This window comes from Haemorhous mexicanus, chromosome 2, assembly GCF_027477595.1.
Source record: "Haemorhous mexicanus isolate bHaeMex1 chromosome 2, bHaeMex1.pri, whole genome shotgun sequence".
In the NCBI taxonomy this organism is placed as follows: Eukaryota; Metazoa; Chordata; class Aves; order Passeriformes; family Fringillidae; genus Haemorhous; species Haemorhous mexicanus.
The window spans coordinates 11,760,112-11,783,283 of record NC_082342.1 but is presented as its reverse complement, the minus strand read 5'-3'; the positions used below and the strand labels follow the sequence as shown (position 1 = coordinate 11,783,283).

At 38.3% G+C, this 23,172-nt stretch overlaps 1 protein-coding gene across 2 annotated transcripts in view; it reads right to left on the bottom strand.

The window, feature by feature from the left end:
* Nucleotides 1-4,502: 4,502 nt before the first annotated feature.
* CXADR (CXADR Ig-like cell adhesion molecule) overlaps nt 4,503-23,172 on the bottom strand; it is a 32,513-nt gene continuing 13,843 nt past the window's right edge. The window contains exons 2-8 of one of the 2 annotated variants that reach the window (XM_059872965.1): nt 21,007-21,176; nt 20,125-20,329; nt 19,598-19,753; nt 18,473-18,595; nt 18,052-18,190; nt 17,514-17,700; nt 4,503-5,091 (exon numbers count right to left, since the gene is read on the bottom strand). In XM_059872965.1, coding sequence (XP_059728948.1) covers nt 5,050-5,091; nt 17,514-17,700; nt 18,052-18,190; nt 18,473-18,595; nt 19,598-19,753; nt 20,125-20,329; nt 21,007-21,176 — 1,022 coding nt within the window. In that variant the 3' untranslated portion in view covers nt 4,503-5,049. Of the gene's footprint in view, nt 5,092-13,185; nt 17,701-18,051; nt 18,191-18,472; nt 18,596-19,597; nt 19,754-20,124; nt 20,330-21,006; nt 21,177-23,172 lie in introns of those variants that run through there. The other variant, XM_059872962.1, reaches the window with a different exon arrangement.

Sequence of the window (23,172 nt, the reverse complement as noted above, 5' to 3'; positions counted from 1 at the left end):
ATGGATCTTAAAGTGTGAAACTTTTTTGTCTGTCATAGACTAGGATTTGGTGTTAGTGCTCCCTTTCCCAGTTTCAGCAACTCACTCCTTTGAGGAGTCCTGCAAGGCTTCCATGCTCCTCATCTCCATGTTAGTGTGTGACATAAGATTTATTAGAATTTCCACGTTCTATTCTGTTAACCTCAGAAGTAGGACTATTGGAGCTTATGGAAAAGTTTGTCTACTGATAAGAGGAGAAAGGTCAGAAAAACATTTGTGAAGGGAACACAGTCCCTCTGTAAGGACAGCAAATTCTCATTGCATTAATAATGACTCAGTCATGAGGACAGAGAGAAGACACTGTCAAGTTAGATACTCAGAAAAGGTAAAATGCAGAAGTGACCCAGTGTTAATGAAAACAGCAGTAATCCCATTATTATGTTTTTGCCAACCCAAACTTTCATGGCTTATGTTGTGATAATTGTAGTTAATGTCATTTACTTTGTAGCAGGCAAATTATTCATAAAGAACATGGTACATACAGCTCATTGTAAATATTTTTGCATATTCAGTGTCAGCTCACATCTAGCTGCCTCCTGAGTGTTAATGCAGCCTGCACTGTATTGTAAGACCAAGCCATTCAAAATAAATTACTTGAGATTTTTAATGTATCCTATTTTCCTGTAAACAATGAAAGTCATGTGAGGAATAGAAATGAACTGGAATGCATGACACTAAAGTTGCAGCCATGCTATGTTAACAGTGTTGTTAAAACCCAGTGAGCGGGGTCTCCAGCCTGCAGATTTTAACAAGCAATCTTTGAATGTGGCATTGAGTTACGGAGAAAGATTGTGTGGCTTCCTTTTAAGCAATGATTTCCTCCTTTACCTTCCACATGCTCTTGGAATTGAGACTGAGTTAAGTTTTTTCCCTTTGTGTTTGACCCACCTGGATTTTGTCAGTAAGACAGGAGAGCTGCAGCCTGCCAAGGGAGCTGCAGTCACCCACCTGCACGGCTGCTGAAGCCAAAGGTGGTTTGTCCACGTGGATGTTCCACAAGATGCCTTAGGGAGAGACTCAGGATTACTTCAGAGTCACATGAAATAACTGCATACATTTTTTTGCAAGCTCATAGTTGATGACAACATCAGCATTATCAACTACCATCTCCTTTAAGTCTTAAAAGGAAAGTGGCAACTGCTGCCAGCGTGCTCTGTCCCGGCACTGACCGGAGCAGGGTGCCCTGGGAACACGCTGTCACACCTGTGAACACTCAGCAAGGCTCATACGTGTGGCAGGCAGTGGGGTGCACATGCAATGCAATGCAAGCTGTGCATCCTATGCAGAATAAAGGGTTTCTGCACATGGGAGGAGGGTACAAGTGCCTGGAAACACCAGTGCCAAAAGCTGAGGAGTCTGTAGCTTTGAGCACCGCAGCTGAGGATCACCATTTTTTGAAGGCAGAGAGAATTTGGCTACATGCATCTTTTTTAGAGGATCATAGAGCACTGAGCTGGAGAGCTCCTCTGGAGTTTGTCTGGGCCGATTCCTGTACAGAGCAGGGCAGTTGAGTGCCTTGGGCCCTTTTAGCCCCACTGCTGAAAGTCCTTTGTTGTCTGCCTTTTTCTTGTACTTTGATCCTTCTTTCCACTTTCACACTGCCTCCTTCCCCTGTTGTCAGCACAAATATCAGTGCAGCTGCCTGCTGAACTGAATGATGAATGTACCCAAGTTCAAACTACACTTCACCATATGTAAGCAATTTTAAACCATATCGTGTCTCTGATGTGGCTCACGGCAACTGCACCAGTGCTTATGCTGACAGGATGGGAGGGAGCCCAAGGCCAGGAAAGGAGAATCAAGACGGGCTGGGCCAAATCTTTCTGCAGCTGCCAAATGCTGCAGTTCAAAATGCACATTCCAGAGTCACAATTTGAGGCTTCTTAATTTTATGCAAGTACTTACAACGATGCTACTTCAGACAGGAATACAGCTGTAGCACTGTGAAACTGCCTTGCACTGGCATAGCTTCTGAGCCTGTTGCATCCATACTGCCTGCAGGGCACTGTTTGAAACCAAAACTCCCCTTGACCATGGGACAGTTCACCTGGTGAGCTGCCTGGCTCATCTCATACTCTACGGTGCAAGATGCCACCTGGGCAGTCTGAGTCCACAGAACCAACCTCAGTAACAACACATTTCTTCCAAAGTTCCACACGACTGCAAGGCCAGGCCTCCATGGAGAAGATCCCAGGAAACATGGAACTGGCTGAGCACAGCACTGCTCCTCAGACAGCTGTAATTATAAAGGCTTTGGGAGAAACAGCTGTTTCAGAAGTGGTCTGAACTAAACAGAGATCTCACAGCTCCCACTTGGTAGAAAAATGTCATATGCAAGATGGAGGGAAAGCACTTCTAGTTAATCTCCTTGCAGCAAAGATTCAGCTGCTGTTGGTGACATTCAGGCTTTGTGACTCTCCAGGTCCAGGCCAGCATGCAAAACATCACATGAGATTCCTGTGGGTGTGAACAGGAGCACAGCTACCAAACAAACACATGCTTAAATTCTCCTGTGACAAGCAAGCCCTGGCAAGAAGTAAAGTACGTGAAATGCACTACTTCTCATTTAATAGTGTTGGCACGACAGTCAGGGAGTTTTCCACCTGCTGACCAAGCTGTTCTATGTATTACAAAGGATAAATAGTTGAAAAAAATAATCTATACCAAGTAAAACTTTCCCCTGATAGTTCCAGCCACTCCTAAACAGCCACAACAATCTATAGAGGCACAACCCCCAGTCTTAACCATCGTATTTTTCAAGCCTGGGGAAGATGGCAGAGAAGAGACTGAGAGTGAGAATAAATCTCCAGGGTTTCTGTGTGGCAGCAGACAAGCTTTCAAACTCGTGTCCTGCTTACACCATAACAACACAGCTCCATAAAGTTAACAGCCCGTGCTTGGTGACTTCAGGCAGGATGGACTTCTGGACTAACTACCCAACACAAAGCACCTTCCAAACTCAGTATCTGGAAGTCTGGTAAGAAGAGGGGAATTAGCCAAGCAACTCCTCAAATGACAAGATGACAAGAAAGTTTTACAGTTACTAATTTCTTGGAAAAAAAAAAAAGAAGCAAATTTCTTTGCAAAATTGACACATATTTACCTTCAATGACAACAATAATATATATATTTTTTTACTTACAATATATACCTATTAATTTGGATAGGAATTTAAGTACAAAAAAGTTTATTTCACTTATTCCTTTAAGAACATATTTTAGTGCAGCAAGCTTTGCAAACTTTTCCGCAGAAAGAAAGTTCTACAAAATTAACTTTTTAAGCAAAACTATAAGCTTGCACAGTTACTCCTACCTTTCTCCTACTTTCTTAAACACCAGCAATTAAATTAAGCACTTAGATGATGGTGATCACTGAGGGCAGGAAGAGACACTTTCTCATCTTATATGGAGTACACCATAGCATAAAAGGTAAATGCTGTCTATAAATCATTACCTTACAGTTGCTGCTCCTTGACAAGGCAACTTTCATACTGATCCCAATGGAATTTTACCCTGATTAATTACTTGCCAGATTCACTCAGAGACAAGTTTAGGCAGCGTGGAGTCAAAGGAGAGAATGAGGAATGAAATATTTTGGCACAAAAACAAGTGCTTCTTAAAGGCAAAGTATCTTTTTTGTAATTACAACATTGAACTTAGATTTGGAACAATTTTTTTTTTAATTGGCTACTTAAGCCTATGATATTTAGAAACCCTACACACTTCCATTTTTCTCAAGAAGTTATTCCTGTTTATTAGACAATTTTAGTAGGCTGTATGTGCAGTGACAAAGCTCATTAAATGGAACTTTTGCTTGACAGCATCTGAGTTTATTCTAGAATTAGCTGTGCTCCTCTCAAAAACAGAAGCAAAAATAATTTAATAACTTTTCACCATTATAACCACCAGTTTCACAACGGATTATGTGGTTGCCCTCAGATCACAGTGTAGCACATGCCCCTAGAGTAATGTTTAAATTAATAACTACGTATTTACAATAGAGAGAAACCAGCACCAGTATTTCTCAGAAGCACAGACAGATGTTGTTAAAGGCAGGCTTGAGTCTGCATGTGCTCATTGCTACTGCCTAAATTCTGTGTGTCCTTCAGTGTGCTCTGATTTATGTGGACTGTGACAGGTAATGAGCTACCAAAAATGCCCAAGAACCAGTGGGATACCAGGCTCCAAAACTGACTCGGTAAATTCCAGTCCATTAGATCAGATTACAGTGGTCTCATCCTTACATGGTTAAGTAAATTAATATTTTCATTATGAAATCAGTGCCCAAAGTCTCCACATTCCAGGAGGCAATAGGGACCCCATAACCAGCCTGGTTTAAAGAGCATACTCTTCTTCCCTCTGGATGGACTCCTGCATGGTAAATTGGAGAGCAGGAGGAATAAGGAAGTGCACAGACAGGAATTACCACACCACCTGCATTAACAAATTATGCTGAAGCATGTGTTAACTGTAACATTTAAGTATGTTTTATTAAGTGTTACAAAATATATACAATCTCAAAACACAGTGCATTTTGCACACAGTTTGTCAGCCCTCATGGGTATCACTACAGCATTCAATAGATGACACGCTTCCTTATGAAATCAGCAGACCAGAAAGCTAGGAAAACCCAAAACTACTCTATTTCAGATCACAATCTCTTTAACATCCCACTGGTTAAGGCTCTATTTCTGCTACCTGAGTTGATTTTGTTAAATTCACAATGTTTTGCATCTCCAGGAATGGGGTGGGGGAAGCAGAGAGGAGGGATGGTGCACGCTTTTCAAAACACAAAATGGTAAGAAAAACGTCAGGACTGGCTCTGTAAACTTTGCATTAAAAATATGAAAAAGAAAAAATTTGGTACTTACAAAACTGAATACAGCCTACTTAAAAATCTTGAATCTAAAGTGAGATCAAGTTAAAAAAAAAACAGCACTTCATTTCATAATGTACTTCAGTTTCACCATACTGGAAAGTCATGCAAAAACTGATGCCTGTTTCTTCATGTTTATACCACTGTTATGTCACCAATCTTGTGTGCGATGTCATACTACAAAAAGAAAGAATATCATTAATCTATAGCAGCAAGAGGCTAGGTACTGCAACATACAGTAATTAAATGCACTATTCAGATCATCACCCAATTCATGGTCATTCAGATTCAGGGTTTATACCAGTGTCTGACAGCAAAAAAGGTGAAGTGGTGCAGCAAATTAAAACTCCATTTATCAGTGGACTACAAATAACTGTACATTTAACTCGACAGGAAATTTTCAGTTCCTCATGGATTTTTCCCAGTGCATACCTACTGCATTGCACTTTTAAAGTACCTCTCAAAATCCACTAAATGCCTCTTGCCTAAGTTTCATCCCAGTAACTTGCATTGTCAAAGAATCACACAGTTCTGTTGTTTACTGCCATGAACACTCTGTTTTCTCAAAGTGCCTCATCCCTACCTGCACACCTGCTCATTTCACCATTTCTTTAGAAATCAGTTCTAGTTCCTTGACTGTTGTAACTGACTTTTCTGGGGATAAAATTTGTACAAAGATAGTAAATAATTCTTTGTTGCAGTTACAGTTCTCTATCACCTCTATGTTCTTTGAGTTCATATTCTAAGACTGGTATTGTAAGAAAAATGATAACTCATCATTTTTGCCACATCTCCATGCTGCAAAATGCACTTTTTACATGCTGCCTTTACCTAAATGCTGCTGACAGTCACCAATAATAATTTTGCAAACATGATAATACACCAGAAAACAACTCTTCCTAACTAATAATCCACAAATGTATATGGATTGTATTGTGTTTACTGGAAACATCTCATTTTCTTACTGAATTTCAGCTTATTACAGGCCTTTGTATAATTACACCCATCCTCACAGATTTTTAGGACGTGCTTCAATGACACAATAATTTCTCCATGAGAGCAGTAATTAAAACAACTGACTCAGGCTATTTCTGCAACAGCTCACTTTCTTCCTTGCACACTGTCACACTGCAATTAGAATTACACATCGAATGGAATCTTCCAGTTGCATGTAACAGTAAAAGGAAACGAGTGCCTTCCCAAAACTTTGCTTGGAAGAGAAACTCAAAGCAGCACCAAGTTCTGCTTGGCTGGAAATCATGACCTTTGGCTTCTTTCTATTTCAAGCTATCACCTGTCATGAGAACCTGCTGTTCTCTGAACTTCATTCTGCTATTGTTTACATAATTATTGAAGGGAATATTAAGAGACTCATTAATTGGGACTGAACACTGAGGCAAGAAACATCCTTTCTGTATTCCTGTCTTTGCACCATGGATTGCATAATGCTTCTATTTCCTACCTCTTTCATTTATATTTCTCAAGTTAATAATTAGCAAACATATGCCTTCTAAATAAAGTTTAGCTGCTCCACACATAGTTCATCCTATCACATTCTGCTGGAAGAGCCTGAAGAAACAGTGCTCTTAACACTCCAAAACATGTATAAATCCAGCTTTTCTCGGGGGTGCAAGCAGGGGTTCATGTAATGGTGTGTCTCCATCAAACTCCTCTTTGCTCCATTTTATGAACAAGTCAAGAGAAAATTAGCATACCCTGCTTATGGAGAAAATTCTGCTACGTGGCACACAGAGAAGAGCTGGGACAGGGGAATAGTTCTTGATACCCCTGTTGTTTGGAAAAGCAAATGTTTTCAAAATCTGATGCTTAAATGAGCTAGAAAGGCAAACACAATCTGTTCTCCCTTGCTGCACTGCCCTGATACTTTCAGTCTTGATTTTCTTTTCCTTTCCTTCTCATCCAAGCAAATCTCTAGCAGTAAAAAAGAAATATTAAATAAAGAAAAATGCAGTCTGGCAAGTGAACCTTAGCATGTAGTTAGAGGCTGTTTGTGCAGCTGTGATAAAGAATAAATAAATAATAATAATAAAAAAATTGAAAACATCCACCCCTCCAGTGTTGGAGCTTATAAACAAGATGTGCTAAGTCCTTTGGATCGTGCAAGAAAAACTATCAGTTAATAAGAAACTACTGTCTGCCCAGGTACTTGCAACCATAACCCCATTAAGTTTAAGCTGGAAAACCAGGGGTATAAATGTATAAATGTAGTTTAAAGTGCCTAATGCCTAAAGCAGTGACAAGGAAAACTGGCTGGGAACAGAAAATATGACAGAAAGTGACAGTAAAAACAATGACCCTTCACAAAAGCATGATCAAAAGCAACATACCACGCTCAGAAAAAAAGAAAAACCTGCCTAAAACTCTGTCTGGCTCCAGTAGTGAAATCCATACCACAGACAGGAATAAAAAGGCAGCATGTGATAGAAAGAGGAAGGCCAGGCTGTAGGCAAGGAGTTTGAAACACCAAACACCAGGGCCAGTGATGCTAAGGAGCTTTCCACCTCTCTGGTTGTATCTCAGCCTGTCACACACAGGGTTAGGCACCTCTAATGTCAGTAATGGTGAAGGAAGTACTCAAAACAACAAATACATCTGTATTTCCATTATCTCACTTTGAGAATACCTTCCAAGACACCTGCAGTGAGCAGCAGGGAAAAGGTGCTGAGGGAGTATCAAATGGAGTGATGAGGACACTTTCCCTTGCATTGGCAATGCTTTGGGGGATCTTTCACCCTCAGGAAGCCCCATAATGGGATCTGTGCAACTATTATTTTTCCTACAACCTGAAATACTCAAGGAGCAGCAGAAGTACTGGAAGAGTGACTGCTGTCAGGACAGAATTAAAAAACTGGAAGCAGCAGGGGAGAGAGACAACTGCAGATGGTCTCATCAAGGTAACAGTCTTTAAATACATCTATTTCAAAGTCTCCTAGGATTATGAAAGAAATGGAAAGAAAGTACTAGATGGACATCTGGTGAAGACTGAAAAGGATAGCAAAAACCCTTGCCAAGGATAGCTTTAAAAACAAATGGCAGTGCAATGGGAAATCCTAGTTCCAAAAGTCACCAAGAGTCAACAGAATGCTCCATTCTAACAGCTATTAGAGATGATGAAAGAAGAGGATATGTCAGTAGAAAATAAAAATAAATAAAAAAAAAAAACACCTCTCAGCTAAGTCATGACAGAGCCAGAACATCAACCCTAATTCTCCAGCTTGTTAATCAGGCTCCTTTGCCTTTGGATTCTTTTGTTATTGTTTTTATTACTATATTTTATTCTATCCTGTCAGCCACGTCAGGCATTAAGGATGCCCTCAGCCTCCTTGCATGTTCAGCAATTTTCCCCCCATGTACAAACGATAAAGCCAGCAGCAAATGCACCAGCTCATATGGCTGGCACAGACATGAGATGTTGACAGAATTAAATTCACATGTAGAATGTAATGACCCAATTGTCACTGTCAGTTGAAATCCCAGCTTGCTCAGGTAACACCAGGGGCAGGGAAATTATGTTCATTTCTAATAGGCAACCAAAGGGACTGCTGAGCATAAAGGCTGTAACCCTTCTTCCAGCCCTTTCATCTAGGAATAAAGGATTTTAGTGGGTTGGTTGAGATTCCTGCCTGCCCACCCAGTTCAGATATGCAAAGATCATACTTAAAATAATAAACCTAAAATACTTCAAGTAGCAACACAACCTTGATTTTAAAACCATAAAATTGCTGTCTAGAACTTTGATGCCTTTCAAGTATGCAAATCTAGCAAGATCACAGCTGTCGGTTATCTACACAAGAATCACAATTTTCATTGTCTTGCTGCTAAATGGAAACCAACAGACACATTGATGATCGAGCTGAGAACTTTTTTTCTCTAAATGAGCTGCAAATGAAGAACCAGCGATGGTGACTTTAAATTCAGTCTGAAAAATATTGACACTTTAATGAGTAACTCTAAGATCTGCTTCATACTAGGCACCTGGGCAACAATTGCACCTATTTTTTTGGTAAATAAAAGGGATGTTGAAGTATGTACTTCAATCCTAGCAACAGTGTGTGTACAGATGATATAGTGTTTCTCATCACAACTGTTAAAACCTATCAAAAATTACATTCATAACTCAACTGTACATTTCTAGAGCTTTTTGTTAGAACTTATTAAAAAAATTTTTAACTGATGCAGATTTCTCAATTATTTTCCTGAGTAAACAAAAAGAAAATAACCATCTGGCACCTTAGAAGGTTCCTCAGCTTTCTACTGGAAAACACTCTCGGAAAGTCACTGCAGAGCACCATACAGTCAGTCACATTTAGGCACAGAGAGATGGGGACAGAGGCTGCAAAAGCATCAGCCATGGGGAACCCTCATAATTCCCAAACACAACATTTATTACTCTGATTCCATACAAAGCACTTACATTTAGCCATATTTTTTTTTTCCAAATGGGCTGGAGACAGTATGGGAATCTACAGCTTTTTTTTTTGTTGTTTTTTGAAGTTCTATGTTTTAAACACAGTGAGTTTTCCCATCTTAAACAGGAATACAAGATCATTAAATTTAAATAGGCCACCTAAAGAGGTCACCCAAACCACAAGTCAAGTCAGAAGCAAAAGATATTGCAATGCCTAAGCAACTTCATTTTGAATTACAGAGTACAAGGACGAAACCAGGGCAAAACCAAACATTTCATTTCAAGAGGTGTCCTTTTAGTAATGCTGAATTTTTCTCATGTACCAACAAGAAAGAAGAATATGTGAAAATAAACTAATTGCAATCTGTATTTTGTATTTTACAGATGAGATGAACGGTTTCTGGTCTTGACAGTTACAGGATTGGATGTGACGTGGAAGGGCATTTTATTTATCTGGAGAAGTGCAGTGCTAGCAGCCACAACATAAGCTTTTTGACATGTTTCACAAACCACCAGCTGTGCCCCAGAACTGGCATCTCCTTTAGCAGGCAAAACAATTCAGTAGTGTTATGTATTCCCACCAGTTGCCTTTATTCCTAGTCTGAGGTATCGGCTTCCCTCCCACCTGAGCTATTGTACCGGGAAACAGAAATCCGAAATTAATTTTATCTGGATCTCCTACAGCTAAGTAAGGCATAGCACAAGTGTTTTGACTTCAGCAAATAGTTTCTTCGAAACACCACCCACTCAGCTGCCTGAGGAGTCATCTGTGAGTGGCTGGGACTGCAATCAGAGCCCTTAAAGATTGGGAACAAATGCTCTGCTGCACAATATAACTTCCTTGATATCTGACTAATCCCAACTACTGTCTCATAGGTAAAATATTACCTAGTGACAGAAAACAGGGAGATTCAGATCCCTGGGTGGGATAATAGTTTCAATTACAAATCACTGACCAGGACGAGTCACAAGTTGTAGAGAGGTGTTGTTTCACTTGTACAGCAGTAACTGGCCACAAGAAACAGAAGCTCAAGTTGCTTTCCTACTCACACAGAACCTGACATAATTGGAACCTATTTAGTAATGGCACTAAATTACTTTTATAGCTCTTTACCATCTGATTCAGTACTCCTTCATAGCAAACCAAGTGACCACCACACACCTGGAGATGTTTGTGCCCAGAGCACCAAAAAGCTGAGCTGTCACCATTTGCCCTGTTTGAAGGGTTCAGGAGAATCTACTTTCTTCTGCTTCCTTACACAGTACTGTTAGTAATAATATAACCAGAGTCATCACCTGCAGAAATTATGGATGGTAGGCAGCGTACAAAGCTCTGCAACTTAAGCAGTGAAGGTATGCTGGCTACATAAGCAACTCTGAATGCAAAAATGTTTTGTCTTGAGGCCCCTAAGCCAGATCTTGCTACAAACCAGAGTAGGGAAAGGTTTCAAGAAGTTAGAAAGTTCATGCTTGCTTCCAGAATTCCCATTCCACAGAAACTGATCAGACTCACTGCTTTGCTCTCTCCAGTTTGCAATTAGGAAAAATTCTCTGGGAAGGAGAGTACAATACCCTTCAGGTACAGCACTCAGCTTCTGCCCTGCCTGCAGCTCCCCAGAGCCACAGCATTCAGCCCTGGAAGTGGGACAACTGTCAAGGCATCACGCAGCTCCCTGCGCTTCCCAGCGGACACACTGCCTCCAGAGGTTTTCCCCCTAAGAAAAAATGAGATTAACATCTGAAAGCACATCATTTTATCTTTGCTAATGTCTCTTCTAATATTGCCACTTTTTAAAACTGTTACATAATCAAGTTGTGTAATCAACAAGCTCAACTTCCTTACAAAGCTGCTCCCCCTCCCTCCCTCTATCCATCAACCCTGGCATCATGCATGTTCCTGTATGAATTGCACTGCTTTTTTTCCCAAATAATATGGTACAATTGCCCTTCATCTGTTTCTCTAGACAGCATTGACCAAAAGAGGCTTTACTAAAAATGAGGACCTAAATAGGAACTGCTACCACTAAATACTACTGATTTTGCATATCCAAAGCAACCTGACCAGTGCTTTGACAGCTGAAAGCTGAAGTCTTCAAAATACCAACTTATGACGGTGACACTGACTTTGATTTCCAACAATCTAAAAATCAGAAGATACTTAAAGGCTCCCTATTTCCAGAAACTTGACTTTGAATGGAAATCAGAAGCAGGGATAACACAATCCTCCAGGCTAGTTTTCTGCCAGAGTGGTTATTTTATAAAATTAAAGGTTCATATTCTTCTCCTGGTAGCTGTGCCTGCACCATTCCGTAAAAAGCCTAAAGCAAATTAGGAAGAGCAGCAGAATCATTGCAACTCAAGTACACATATTTTTATATTAAGATGTAAGTTTTTATGTCTTGAGAAATCACCGATGGTCATACACAAGCTAAAAGTAGTTTTAGAATAAGCTGACATTTGGAAAGGTAGGCAACATTCATAGCTTTGTTTCATCCTCTTCTTACTTCTGCTACTTAATCAGCTATTTTCTTTACAAGCGACTGCACTTTATGAATTTTACAGATAGGAATCAAGGCTAAGTTGCTGTCATTATCTGCTTTTTAAAAGAGCCTAGCAATTAATTGCCTACCAGTATTGTCATAGAGCTTTGAAACAACTCAACATCAGGGAAACAAATTAGAGACAGTAAGTTCAAAAGACACAGCCAAGATGTTCAGAGAAACAAACCAACAGCCAGACCTTTTATGACACTTTTTCCAAGGCATTGCCTAAGACACACATGAAGGACCACAGAGGTTCTGTAGAGCTACCAGGTGCTGAGTGCCCTCTGTTCTGTCAGGACACTCAGGAAAGTTCTAGCTGTTTTGCTGGAATTCCACAGTCAAGCTGGAGGTAGTACTCAGCTTCTGGTTCATGGTCACCTATTCTCCACATAAAAGACCTGAGGAGCAGCTGAGGCATGCAAGAGCCATCTGTGACAAAACTGCCACCCTAAGTTCAACACTTCCATCCTTTCCCAAGTCTTGACATGAATGTTAAAAAGAGTGTAAGAAAGGTTTCTTAGAACTCTATAAATAGAGACAAATCTGAACTTCCATTTCTATTAGGTTTCTTTTGGCATTTAAGCATGATTCTTAATTTGAAATTTAAAAAAAATCCTAGAGGTTTATTCACCAGTACTCCACTTAACTTCACATGCTTGTGCACATATATATTGGATTTTTTATGTATATAAAGATGATGTTCACTGGAACATCTGACCTGGCCCAGAACACATTAATATATCAAGATAGGCATGTGCTATAACATATGAACACGCACATGTTATGAGCAAATGTAGTCAATTATGCCTCCAACTATATGAACTTAATACATGCCATTAATGCAGATAGAGCCCATGCCAGACTTTGGATCTCCACCCGAGATGACACTGGAGAAATCACATTAATCTCAGGTAAAATGACAAGGACAATAATCAGTTGGCTTGCAAGGCCAAGCAGTGCAGAGTATCCAGAGTCAGCTTCATCGAAATTGAAAGAGATGCAAATTAACACATTAACACTAAAACCCCCGAGCATTTTATCAACATACTTTGAGTGCTGTCAACCTGCTTGTTTGAACTTTAAAGGGCAAAGATTAATCAATTTCAGGAATTTTTAGTTCTACCTAAAATAAAGAGGGATGAAATCTAAAGTTCGTTTCCAGGCTTATGTTTCAGAATAACTATACCTACAATTAAAAACCCCACATAAAAGTGAATATTTTAAAATATCTAACGTTTTATTTGCCTTGGAAGGGGGTGGGGAGGGGGGAAGCAATAAATAAAATTATTAATGCCAGCATGGTATACACAGTCATATTTATTAGCTCACTTCCAATTACATAAAGAAAAAGCTGAAGACATATACAAGTGCTGCTTTAAAATAAAGACAGACTACTGTTTTCTCCAACAGTTTTATTTCAAAAAGTACACAAGTCTGTCATGGAATTATAGCATTTTAAAATTTTGGATTTCGGTTTTTTTTTTTTTTTACAAATTCACTCACAATACCTGTATTTTAAAATACAATTCCCCCAAAAGTGTGAATATAAAAACCTCATACTGAAATTCATATCAATGTTCAAAGTCCATGCTTTGTGCATGAGAAATGTAATGTAACATTGTAACATTTTGGATCCCAGGAAGTTGTTATTGCTCTGATTTCAGCTGAGCTATGCCTCAGTGCTAGGGGATTATTCAACAAAGGGCCCCAAAAAGCACCTATCAAGTGTATAAAACAAGGTTTAAGTGACACAAATAGCATAATATCTTTAGACTGAACAAAGACCTAGAGTGATCCAGAATATATACACTGCTCAGAACAAAACTAAAAGCTTGTCATGGAAACCAGTAATATACAATATTCAGCATTACATAAAAACTTGCAATTCAGAAGTCTTACTTGCACTATTAAACAGGAAGCATACATCTAATATGAATGAGACTATCAAGAGCTGAGAAAGACGTATGCATTGTACATTTCTTTCAAAAGTCATGTTTTACCCCTCCAACAAGGCATTTCTGTGCACCACACAGTTTTGGAAGAAGTATTTGTTCTTAGGGAAGGAAGTTTCACACAAGTATCTTTAAATACCCACTGCAGAAAGTTGATGAAAACTCTTGTAATGTATGGACAAGTGTTACGTAACCTCTACAGTATTACAAATCTAACACTTTATTCACACCATGCTAAAATTGAGGGGTTTCTTTCTATATATAGTAGTCCTCAACAGGCAAGTTTACAGTCATGACATTAACTAGAGGTTTCTTGAGCTCACTTAGAGTATTTACACAATGGTACCACCCTCCCTCCCCTTTCCCCCCCCTTTTTTTTTAACAAAATGAGACTTTAAAAATGCCACCTCCTAACTGGTATATCAGCTGCCATTACTTTCTAAAACTGTTCTGTCAGCAGAGCTCTCTGGCACATCAGACACCTCATATGTTTAACCAGTTAATCTCCCACACGGCTAGAAATTATTGTTAAAATATAGTAGCTGCTTTTGAGAATCATAATCCAGTGTAAGTGAACAATCTAGTGACAAAAGAAATAATTTATAGTAGCAGTATTATGTTTTCATAGTAGTGTTGCATCCACCCAAAAAGGCATGATGATAGCAACTTGAGGCAGAGTTTACCCCAAGTCAGAGGTTCTATATTTCAGATAAGGACTGTGTCAGATTCCATTTCTTTCATTTTTCTATGCAATTACATAAATAGACAGACACTGTCAAGGCTGCTAAGCCTAACAGCCAGGCTCGGAGGGCACATCAGGCTGTTCTTCTGCCCATTTATTATTTTGCACAAGCTGACAGAGCATCAAGCATGTGTAAACTCTGCTCCGTGTGCTTTACTGAGACAGGTTTCTGAGTTTGAGTGTTCTAGGGCTTACCTGACTGTAAGTTACAGGGTCTCAGGCCAAACCAAAAACAAACCAAAAGGAAAAATTAATTTAAAAAAACCCTCAAACACACATAGGCCCACAGACGGCTTAGAACCAAATTTAGTAGGTTTGCTGCCTGGTTCCTTGGGTTTATAGCTCTCTCACAGTCTGTGATTCACTTTAGTCTAGCACTCAACTTGTATTTGTAGTAACTATACCCTTTTCATTAAGAAAGGCCTTAGTTTCAAGGTAAACAATCAGTGTATGATTTACATCTTGGAAGTCTCTTCTATCACAATAATTGGATGCAAAAACATGTCCCCTCATCTATAGTTCTTCAGAAGCTATGTTTGGCACATTTACTAAGCCTATTATTTACCACATAAATGAAAGTCAATCATCTCTCTCATTGGTACAACAACTGAAGAGCTTACAGGAACACAAACACTTGCATCATAATTAGCAATTGAAGGAGTTAAATGACATTTTGAAATACAGAACAATACAGAGAGAGAGACACTGAAGTTCACATCCAAAAATAGGCATGAAGAGGTATAAATAGTACATAAGAATCAAGAAATCAGATCACAGTGTCATGTTTTAAGAACTGTACCATCATCTAAGCACCTGTTCATACAGTATGTTTAGGCACCAGAAATTTAATAAAAACTGAAGTTACAATCAGGCAAATTTTATTGACAAGGCACACATGAAAGATAAAAAATCTGATCTCTAACAGTATCAGTTTACAATCTAAAAAAGTCCCAAATGTGTAAAACTAACTCTATATTACTTAATAGCCATTCAAGTTTCTAAATTCAGTATGAAGGGTATGTTAAAATCATGAAATTGTTTAGGTTGTAAGGAGCTTAAAGATGACCTTGTAACAACCACTGCCATGGGCAGGGAAATTTCTTTACATTAATAGTGCCAGCCAAAAATTGTGCACCTATTTACAGATAAGACAAACATTTAGTAGTAAGCCAAATAATTCATCACAGATGTATAGGCAGCTACAGATAAGCAGATACTAAACCTAGAAGTCTGGGTTAATGTTGTTTTCTCTTACTGTTGCTACACACAAATAATCCTAAAATCTTTCAACAGGCTATTCAGATATTTCCTTCATCAACATCAGTGCACATACTGTAATGAACTTACAGTTTTCCAAAATACCTTGCAGTTCAACATCTCTAGCTAGAGTCAGCTAAAAGAACTCTCCCCCACCTGCTCCACAGCACAAGACAAAGAAGGTAGAAAACAGGAAGAAAGGAAGAATTCACAGATTCAGACTGTACAGAGTTTTAAATGGAGCTTTTGCAGGTATATAACAACAGTCATTAGAAGCTACCAGAAGTCATTAAATGCATGTGAAAGTAAGACAAGGAATTGTTGTGTTTCTCCTGTATTGCTTTAAGTTTGCAAAATTGGGAAGAAGCGTTTTCAATCTTGCAACATGAGATTTATATCAACAATTCTGGGTAATTGTTTTCTCTCAGTTACATGAAACACTTGCTCTCCACAGCCTGAACATTGGTTCAGTATATTTAGGGTTGTTAAAGAGGCAATAAAAAATGAGTTTTGAACTCCTTGCAAATTCATACAGCCAGACATTAGCATCTTGAACAAGGACTGACTACTGCTTAGGGGCATAAAAAAAAAGTTGTTTCCACAATGGTTAGAGGAAGAGGACAGACATCAAATACCAGTTACTTAAAACAAGTTTCATCAAATCCCCATACAGCTTCTAGGAAATTGCTTTGGAAAAAAAACTAAGAGCACTGCCGTAGTATCTAACCAGGCATTGGAAAATGCAAGGTACAACTAACTTAAAGACCTATGTAAAGATACATTTACTCATTCTTACTGTGACAGTAACAGTTGGTCTGTAAATTTTAGAGCTTAGATACCTCTACCAACAATCTGATAGGACTTCTTGCATCAAATAACATAACTATAAAGTTATCTGACAGGACCAGAACTAGTTATTGTAAAAAATTTGTGTTTCAAAGAATTTGCAAGGTTTTCTGTCACCCTTCTGCTCATTGCCCTTTTAAATTCAGAACAGATTAAATTAAATTAATTGAACCAATCAAATGACTGTCTGCCCCTGACAAATAAGTCAAATAGAGCTCCAGCACTCCAAACAAACATCATCAGGTTAAAGAACCACATAAACACTCAATTTGAACAGAATTCAAAGTCATCCTTGGTATTTCAGCCCCCTGCAACTATACCAGACAGTAGCCAAGTTAAAATATTTCTCTTATTCCACAACTGAGAATAAAGTCTCAGGAACTCTGAGAAACTTCATGGTCTACACATGAAATGCTTTTGTTACTTCTCACCTGTGTCTCACTGTTACACATTCAGAACTGTACATTAGCTGACAGTGTCAGAACCTCCTCAGCAACCTACCAGAGGTCCAAATACCTTCAGTGTCCGATATTTATTTATGAACTTCAGCGTTTTTAGCAAATAGTTCAACTATCATATGCAAATAAGTTTAAAATTAAACATGAGAATTGGTGGCTTTTCAAACTCACTTGTATATTTTCTTCAAGGAAAATTTCATGCCAGTGTTTAAATGAGGGATGAAACACAATATTTTTCTCTAATACTTACAATGAACACTTTAAAAAAACAGCTTTTAAATTAATAATATTTTATACTATCGACCCATCTTTGCTTTGTGCTGGAATCATCACAGGAACAGCTCCCATTCTACTTAAATTAGGTGCAGCTACCTTTGAAGGTGCAAAGGCTGGGGTTTGAGTAGGAGCACGTTCAAAGTCTTCACTTGGGACTTGGCTATATGGAGTTTTGGTATATCCTTCCATGTTGGAGGGAGACATTGAGCCCAGGGAAGAACGATTGCTGCCGATGTAGCTGCGAGCTGTAGAGCTGCGACTCTTTGGAGGTGGAACATCTTCTCTGAAATGAGCAAAACACAAAAAAACAGTCAATCAGTTGCAGAACAAGTGTTCAGTCACCATTACCTTAAAACAAATATTCAGTTTGTTTTTATTCTACTGTAGTCAAAAATATCCTTCTATCTTCCTTTAAAGTAACAAAAGCCCCCCAAACCCTCAATATTCTTTGCCTCTAAAATGTTTGCTGAAATTAGACAAACCACAAAAAGTTCTCTGACAAGCCATTAGTGTTATAATAAGCTTTCCAGATTAAGACAGAAATCTCAACTGTTAAGTAACTTATTTGCAGAAATACACACTTAAAAGTTAATCTTCCAATAATACTGCTCAGAAACTAGAGACATGTTGTTACCTGATATCATGATGTACTTCTTTCTCGTATTTCTTCTCTCTGTGCTTCTTACAAAAACAGAAGATGATAGAACACAGTACAGAGAGACCCAGCAGAGTTCCTATAATAGCTCCAGCAATTATACCAGCTGTATTTACGGCTAGAATAGACAAATAACAATACTGTTTGTTAAATGTCAGAGTTATAAGACCTTTCTTTAAGCATTAAGCCCAGTATGTTTCACATGAGGCAGGTCAATAATACTGAATCAGAGGGGGAGTGCTCAGTCACATGCATTTAAAACTTGTGGGTGCCACTTGAAGTGGCACCCATAAGTTACATAAGAGCATTGGGGTTTTTTAACCATTTAGGAGTTTAGAGAAAAAGGCTGTTCAGCTTTAATACAAGAACACTGTGTGACTTTTACACAGCAAACACTTACGAGGGGTGACATTCAGCTCAACAGAACATTCATCTGTGCCAACTCTGTTAGCAGCCACACAGTTGTATGTACCAGAAAACTCTCGAGAGGCGTTTTTCAGAAGTAGTTCCCCTGTATTTTTATCTATAAACAAGAGAAGGGAGAGGTTTACCATTTTCCTAAATATAACTCTATATTTAATATCACAGAATTATTAAACCAGCATATACATGAAATCTTAACTTAAAAATGCTATAAGAAAAAAACAGATTAAACCAGTTCTATCATGCTGTAAAATGCTATAGTTTGTAAAAGTCTTAACCCATTAGAAATGTATTCCACAGTATTTGACTTTCTCTTTCTGCTGAACAAGTTAGATAGGGTCTAGATTCAATAGAACACACTCAGTGTCCCCAAAATACATTCACAAACCCAAAACTAACATGGTTTTTGTGAGTGACAAGTCACTCTTGCACAATGTCCCACTCATTCTTGTCCAGCACTGATAGTGCCAATTTCTTTTTGTTACCACAAGACAAATTTGGGATGTGGAGAAAGAAGAGGCATAACCAACACTAGCCTAAAGTCTTGAGTGGTACAGAGGACATTAATGACCAACAGATTCACTGTCAAAACAATGAATAAGAGATATCAAATAGGAGACCAGGAGTCAAGTCCAAAATGAAGAACAGCATTATGGTTCTTCTTTGGTAGATGATTTTTTAGGGATCTGTGTTTTAAGATATTACATACTTTAATAGAATGCAGAAGCTTACAAGAAACTGGATATTTTTTGCTTGTTTTATATCATATTGAAGCCACATCTGAATTCCCTACTGTCCACTTAAGCACAAAAGCAAAATCATCAGCAAGCAGGAGAACCAACAACATCTGGGCACAGGTGAGCATGATTCTTAATGGTAGGAATCTCAACTTGAAGCTTGAAACATTTCCAAGCATGAATTAAAACCTAGAATCAACTCCAGCTTATTTCAAAGTCAGTTTTGTTAGAGGGCAGAAGTGACATTTAATCTTGACTACTCTATAGTAATGCTAACCCAGAGATGCTTACAAGACAGGATAAGCCAAAAATAATATTGCAATCTTTTTAATTATTTGAGAGTAATAAATGAAATTTGACAGTACTCAGCATGGAAGTGGCAGGAAGATTCTGTGTGTCAGATACTCTCCTCCAGTCATAAGACAAAAGTGGGGATCCTTCTTGCGACACACATTTCAAGGTAACGTCTTTTCCAATCTCCTGTGATCCTTCAATGGAACATTTAGTCCGTGCTGGCTTTACTAATAAACAAAACATCACTGAATTAATAACAGTCACAATCAAAATATTTCCTAGTTGTGTTCTAGCAGCCAGTCCATTCTGTGAAAGATAAAGTTTGTGCCATAAGCCATTTCTATGCACAGAAGGATTTTTCTACAAAATACGAGTCAGGTTGAGAACTTCTAGAAAAGCTTGTAATTCTAAATATCATTCCCTTTATTTCCCAGAACAGAATTATGCCCATCACTCCCAAGGCCTCAGAAATGACCATAATCACCACAGATTCAGTACAACACTGTCCAGCTCCAGCTATAATTTCAGACATTGAAAATAGGGTGGAATAAGCACATAAAAAACATCACTGAAAATTTAAGAAAATAAATTGTCTTACCAAGTACAGTCAACTGTATTTTCTTGCTTTGAACTCCAGGAGCCTTCTTCACTTTGCACTGATATGTGCCAGTGTCTGATGCCTTCAAATTCAGGATATCCAGTGAACCATCACCAGATCTGGGATCAAGACTAGTAAACTGCATTCGCCCAGTCAAACCAGCATAATAATGATTATAAACCCTGTCTACAGCATACATAATTATCTATAAAAAAAAAGGGAAATATTCAGAAATCCACTTAGTGTGCAAACATTTAAAATAATTTCATTTCTTTGAATTCTCAAGTTTCTTTCTATAGTTTTAACCCCAGAAATAAAACAGAGTGAGTCAAATATCTCCACCTTCAAAATACCATCACACTCAGCATTATAGTGAATACTTCAACTAAACACCTGACCAAGTACCAATATGACAGCATTGACTTCTGACTGAAAGAAAACTGTTTAGAATTGCTCCAATTTAACTCTGCAAAACCTGCCTACTAATATGAATCATCTTACTGATAAGGTTTTCAAAGACAGGAAAGAATCAATAACTAAAAGAGTTAATATATTTAAAAGTAAGTCCTCTCGAATCTATTTTCAATAAGGAAGATAATGCAGGTACAAAAGGAAAGTTTACTTTTTGGAACTGAAATGCATTTAATTTGGAAGTTCTTCATTAGAAGGCAAGTTTATAGTGAAAAATGTCTTAACATTTCATCCTTAATCTGGTATTTCAAAACTTCCACTAGATTTCATGTGACTGGTGCTTCAAAGCAATTTAAGATCACAAGCATCCCAACCTGAAAAGGTGGAACTTTAAAGAGTCAGTAAAAACCTCATACATTGACCTACTAAAACAACTGAATTAACACTGTACAAAGAGAAGTGTCTACTTACTATTTGTTCCCTCTTTTGGTTATCTGCTGGTATCAATACCCACTCAATATCTAGTGGTCCTTCATCTTCAGCCGAGAGTTCAAAAGTACATGGCAACGTAACTTTCTCTCCTTGTGCTTTTTCAAACATTGACTGGTCAACTGAAGTTATAGTTAGGCTTCTTGCCAGACCTATAGAAATATATTTTTATGTTTTGAAAACAAGTCACACACAGTTGTTCACTGTAAGTGCTCTATGACATACTTTTCCTGTACAGAAATCACGCCATCAGTCAGATTTGTCACTGCTGAAGGGAGCCTGTGCAGACTCTGTCACCCAACACAGTGCGAAGTCCTGGGCTGCTCATTTGGAATTACATCCAACAGGCAGCTACATCTTTCAAGCCATACTTGTTGTTGTTTGGGGTTTTTTTCCACAATTCACACAATCCTAAGCTAAACATTTTCAGCAGCAGGTTTTCAAGTCACTATATAATCACTTTACCATTACTCCCTCACTGTAAAATGAAAGTATAGAACAGCAATGAAGTCTGCCAGGATAGACAGAATCTTTGAGAAGTTCTGGGTTGGAAGTAAATTACTTTGCCTTCAGTTATAAGGACTCCTCCAACTACAGGGAGATAGAAGGCAAATTAATGTTTTCCAAAAATCTCAGTTTTTTGCATTTGTTTCTCTGTTCTGCTTGTCTTACTCCTCTAAAAAGGCTGCACAATCCTTATCTGCATGCCTCTAGGCAAACATGCTTCCAAACAACAAATTTTCCTCAATTCAACCCTGAAAAAGAATTCATATAGTGACACAAAAAGAGCTACTCAAAAGGCCTAAAGCAAGATTCCCTCTTTCCCCAAAAACACAGGCTTCCCTTATATCAAGTGTACAGGCTTGCACATCACAGCCAGCATGTGGAAAGCATACCCTTTGCTCATGATGGAAATAGGTTTGGCATTGTTACATCCACTGTTTTGTCCACCTTGCTGGAAACCAAGCTCAGATTTTTGGTCAGTTTATGGGTGCAGACACACACACACACACACAGATGTGACCACAGCCACAAGAGCTGCAAGGCCACCAGTAGAGTGGACAGCGTGAGGAAGATAGATGGCTTTGGTGCCTTTACAGAGGTCAAGTAACAGACTCAGATGAAAAAGTCTTTAAAATAATTTCACACAGTGTTTTTATGTTCTAACTTGCACTTCTCCATATAGTAGAGGAGCTCCAGTGAAGTAGAGGAGCTTCCTTCAGTAGATCATTGAATATGGTGAATTGGAAGGGTCCCAACAGATATCCTTCTGCTTTTTTAAAATTTTGCAATCAAGTGTTTGCGTTCTCTTCCTGATAACAAAACAACAGGATCCTTAACAGCTATTTAAAAAAAATCCTTCAGAAAGAGAATTCACTTGACATACTAAATTCCAGAGAATTTAGGCCTGCAAGAAAAGCCTTTCACCGTAGTTGATTATTAACAAAATAGGTAGGATTATTATGTTTCCTACCATTGATGGTATTACTTTTCATGACATTACCCTCAGTCTGGTGGAAGGAAAAAAAAAAAGAAACACCAACCAAAAAAATCCATATCAACTTGAGGTAGGAAAGAGATTTACATGTAATGTCTCTTACCAACAATGTACACCTTTTCAAAGATAACTCTAATAGATTTGTACCGCCTATTTTTTGACCACAGTAAACAGATCTGAACAGTTAATTCTCTACTAGGTTGAATTAATATTGTTCCCTAAATAACAGTGATCTCCATGAATACCAGTTGATTTGTCACAATCCTATCCCTTCCTAGAGGATCTTTTCAGATTTTCAAACTAGCCATTCTAAACCTCTGAATAAGCAAAGACAACACTAGTACTACCTCTGTTTATGGGTAGATTTAAAGTACATTCGTATTTCCATAACACACAGTAGCATTTACATTACTAATGTAAATTCCTGAACTGTTTTTTCAGTAACTTCCATACTCTTCTGTTTCCCTTTCCCCCATGGCCTCATTAGGGAACTGTAATGCAATACTCTCAAGTTCATCTCCAAATTGCATCTTCAACACTACTATATTAAAGAAAAGGGATGTGAACTCAAGTGCAGTTTAAGTGACTGATAATGAAATACATTATGATGTTACTTCCTTAAAAGCCTCAAATCTGTAACCTGGGAAATT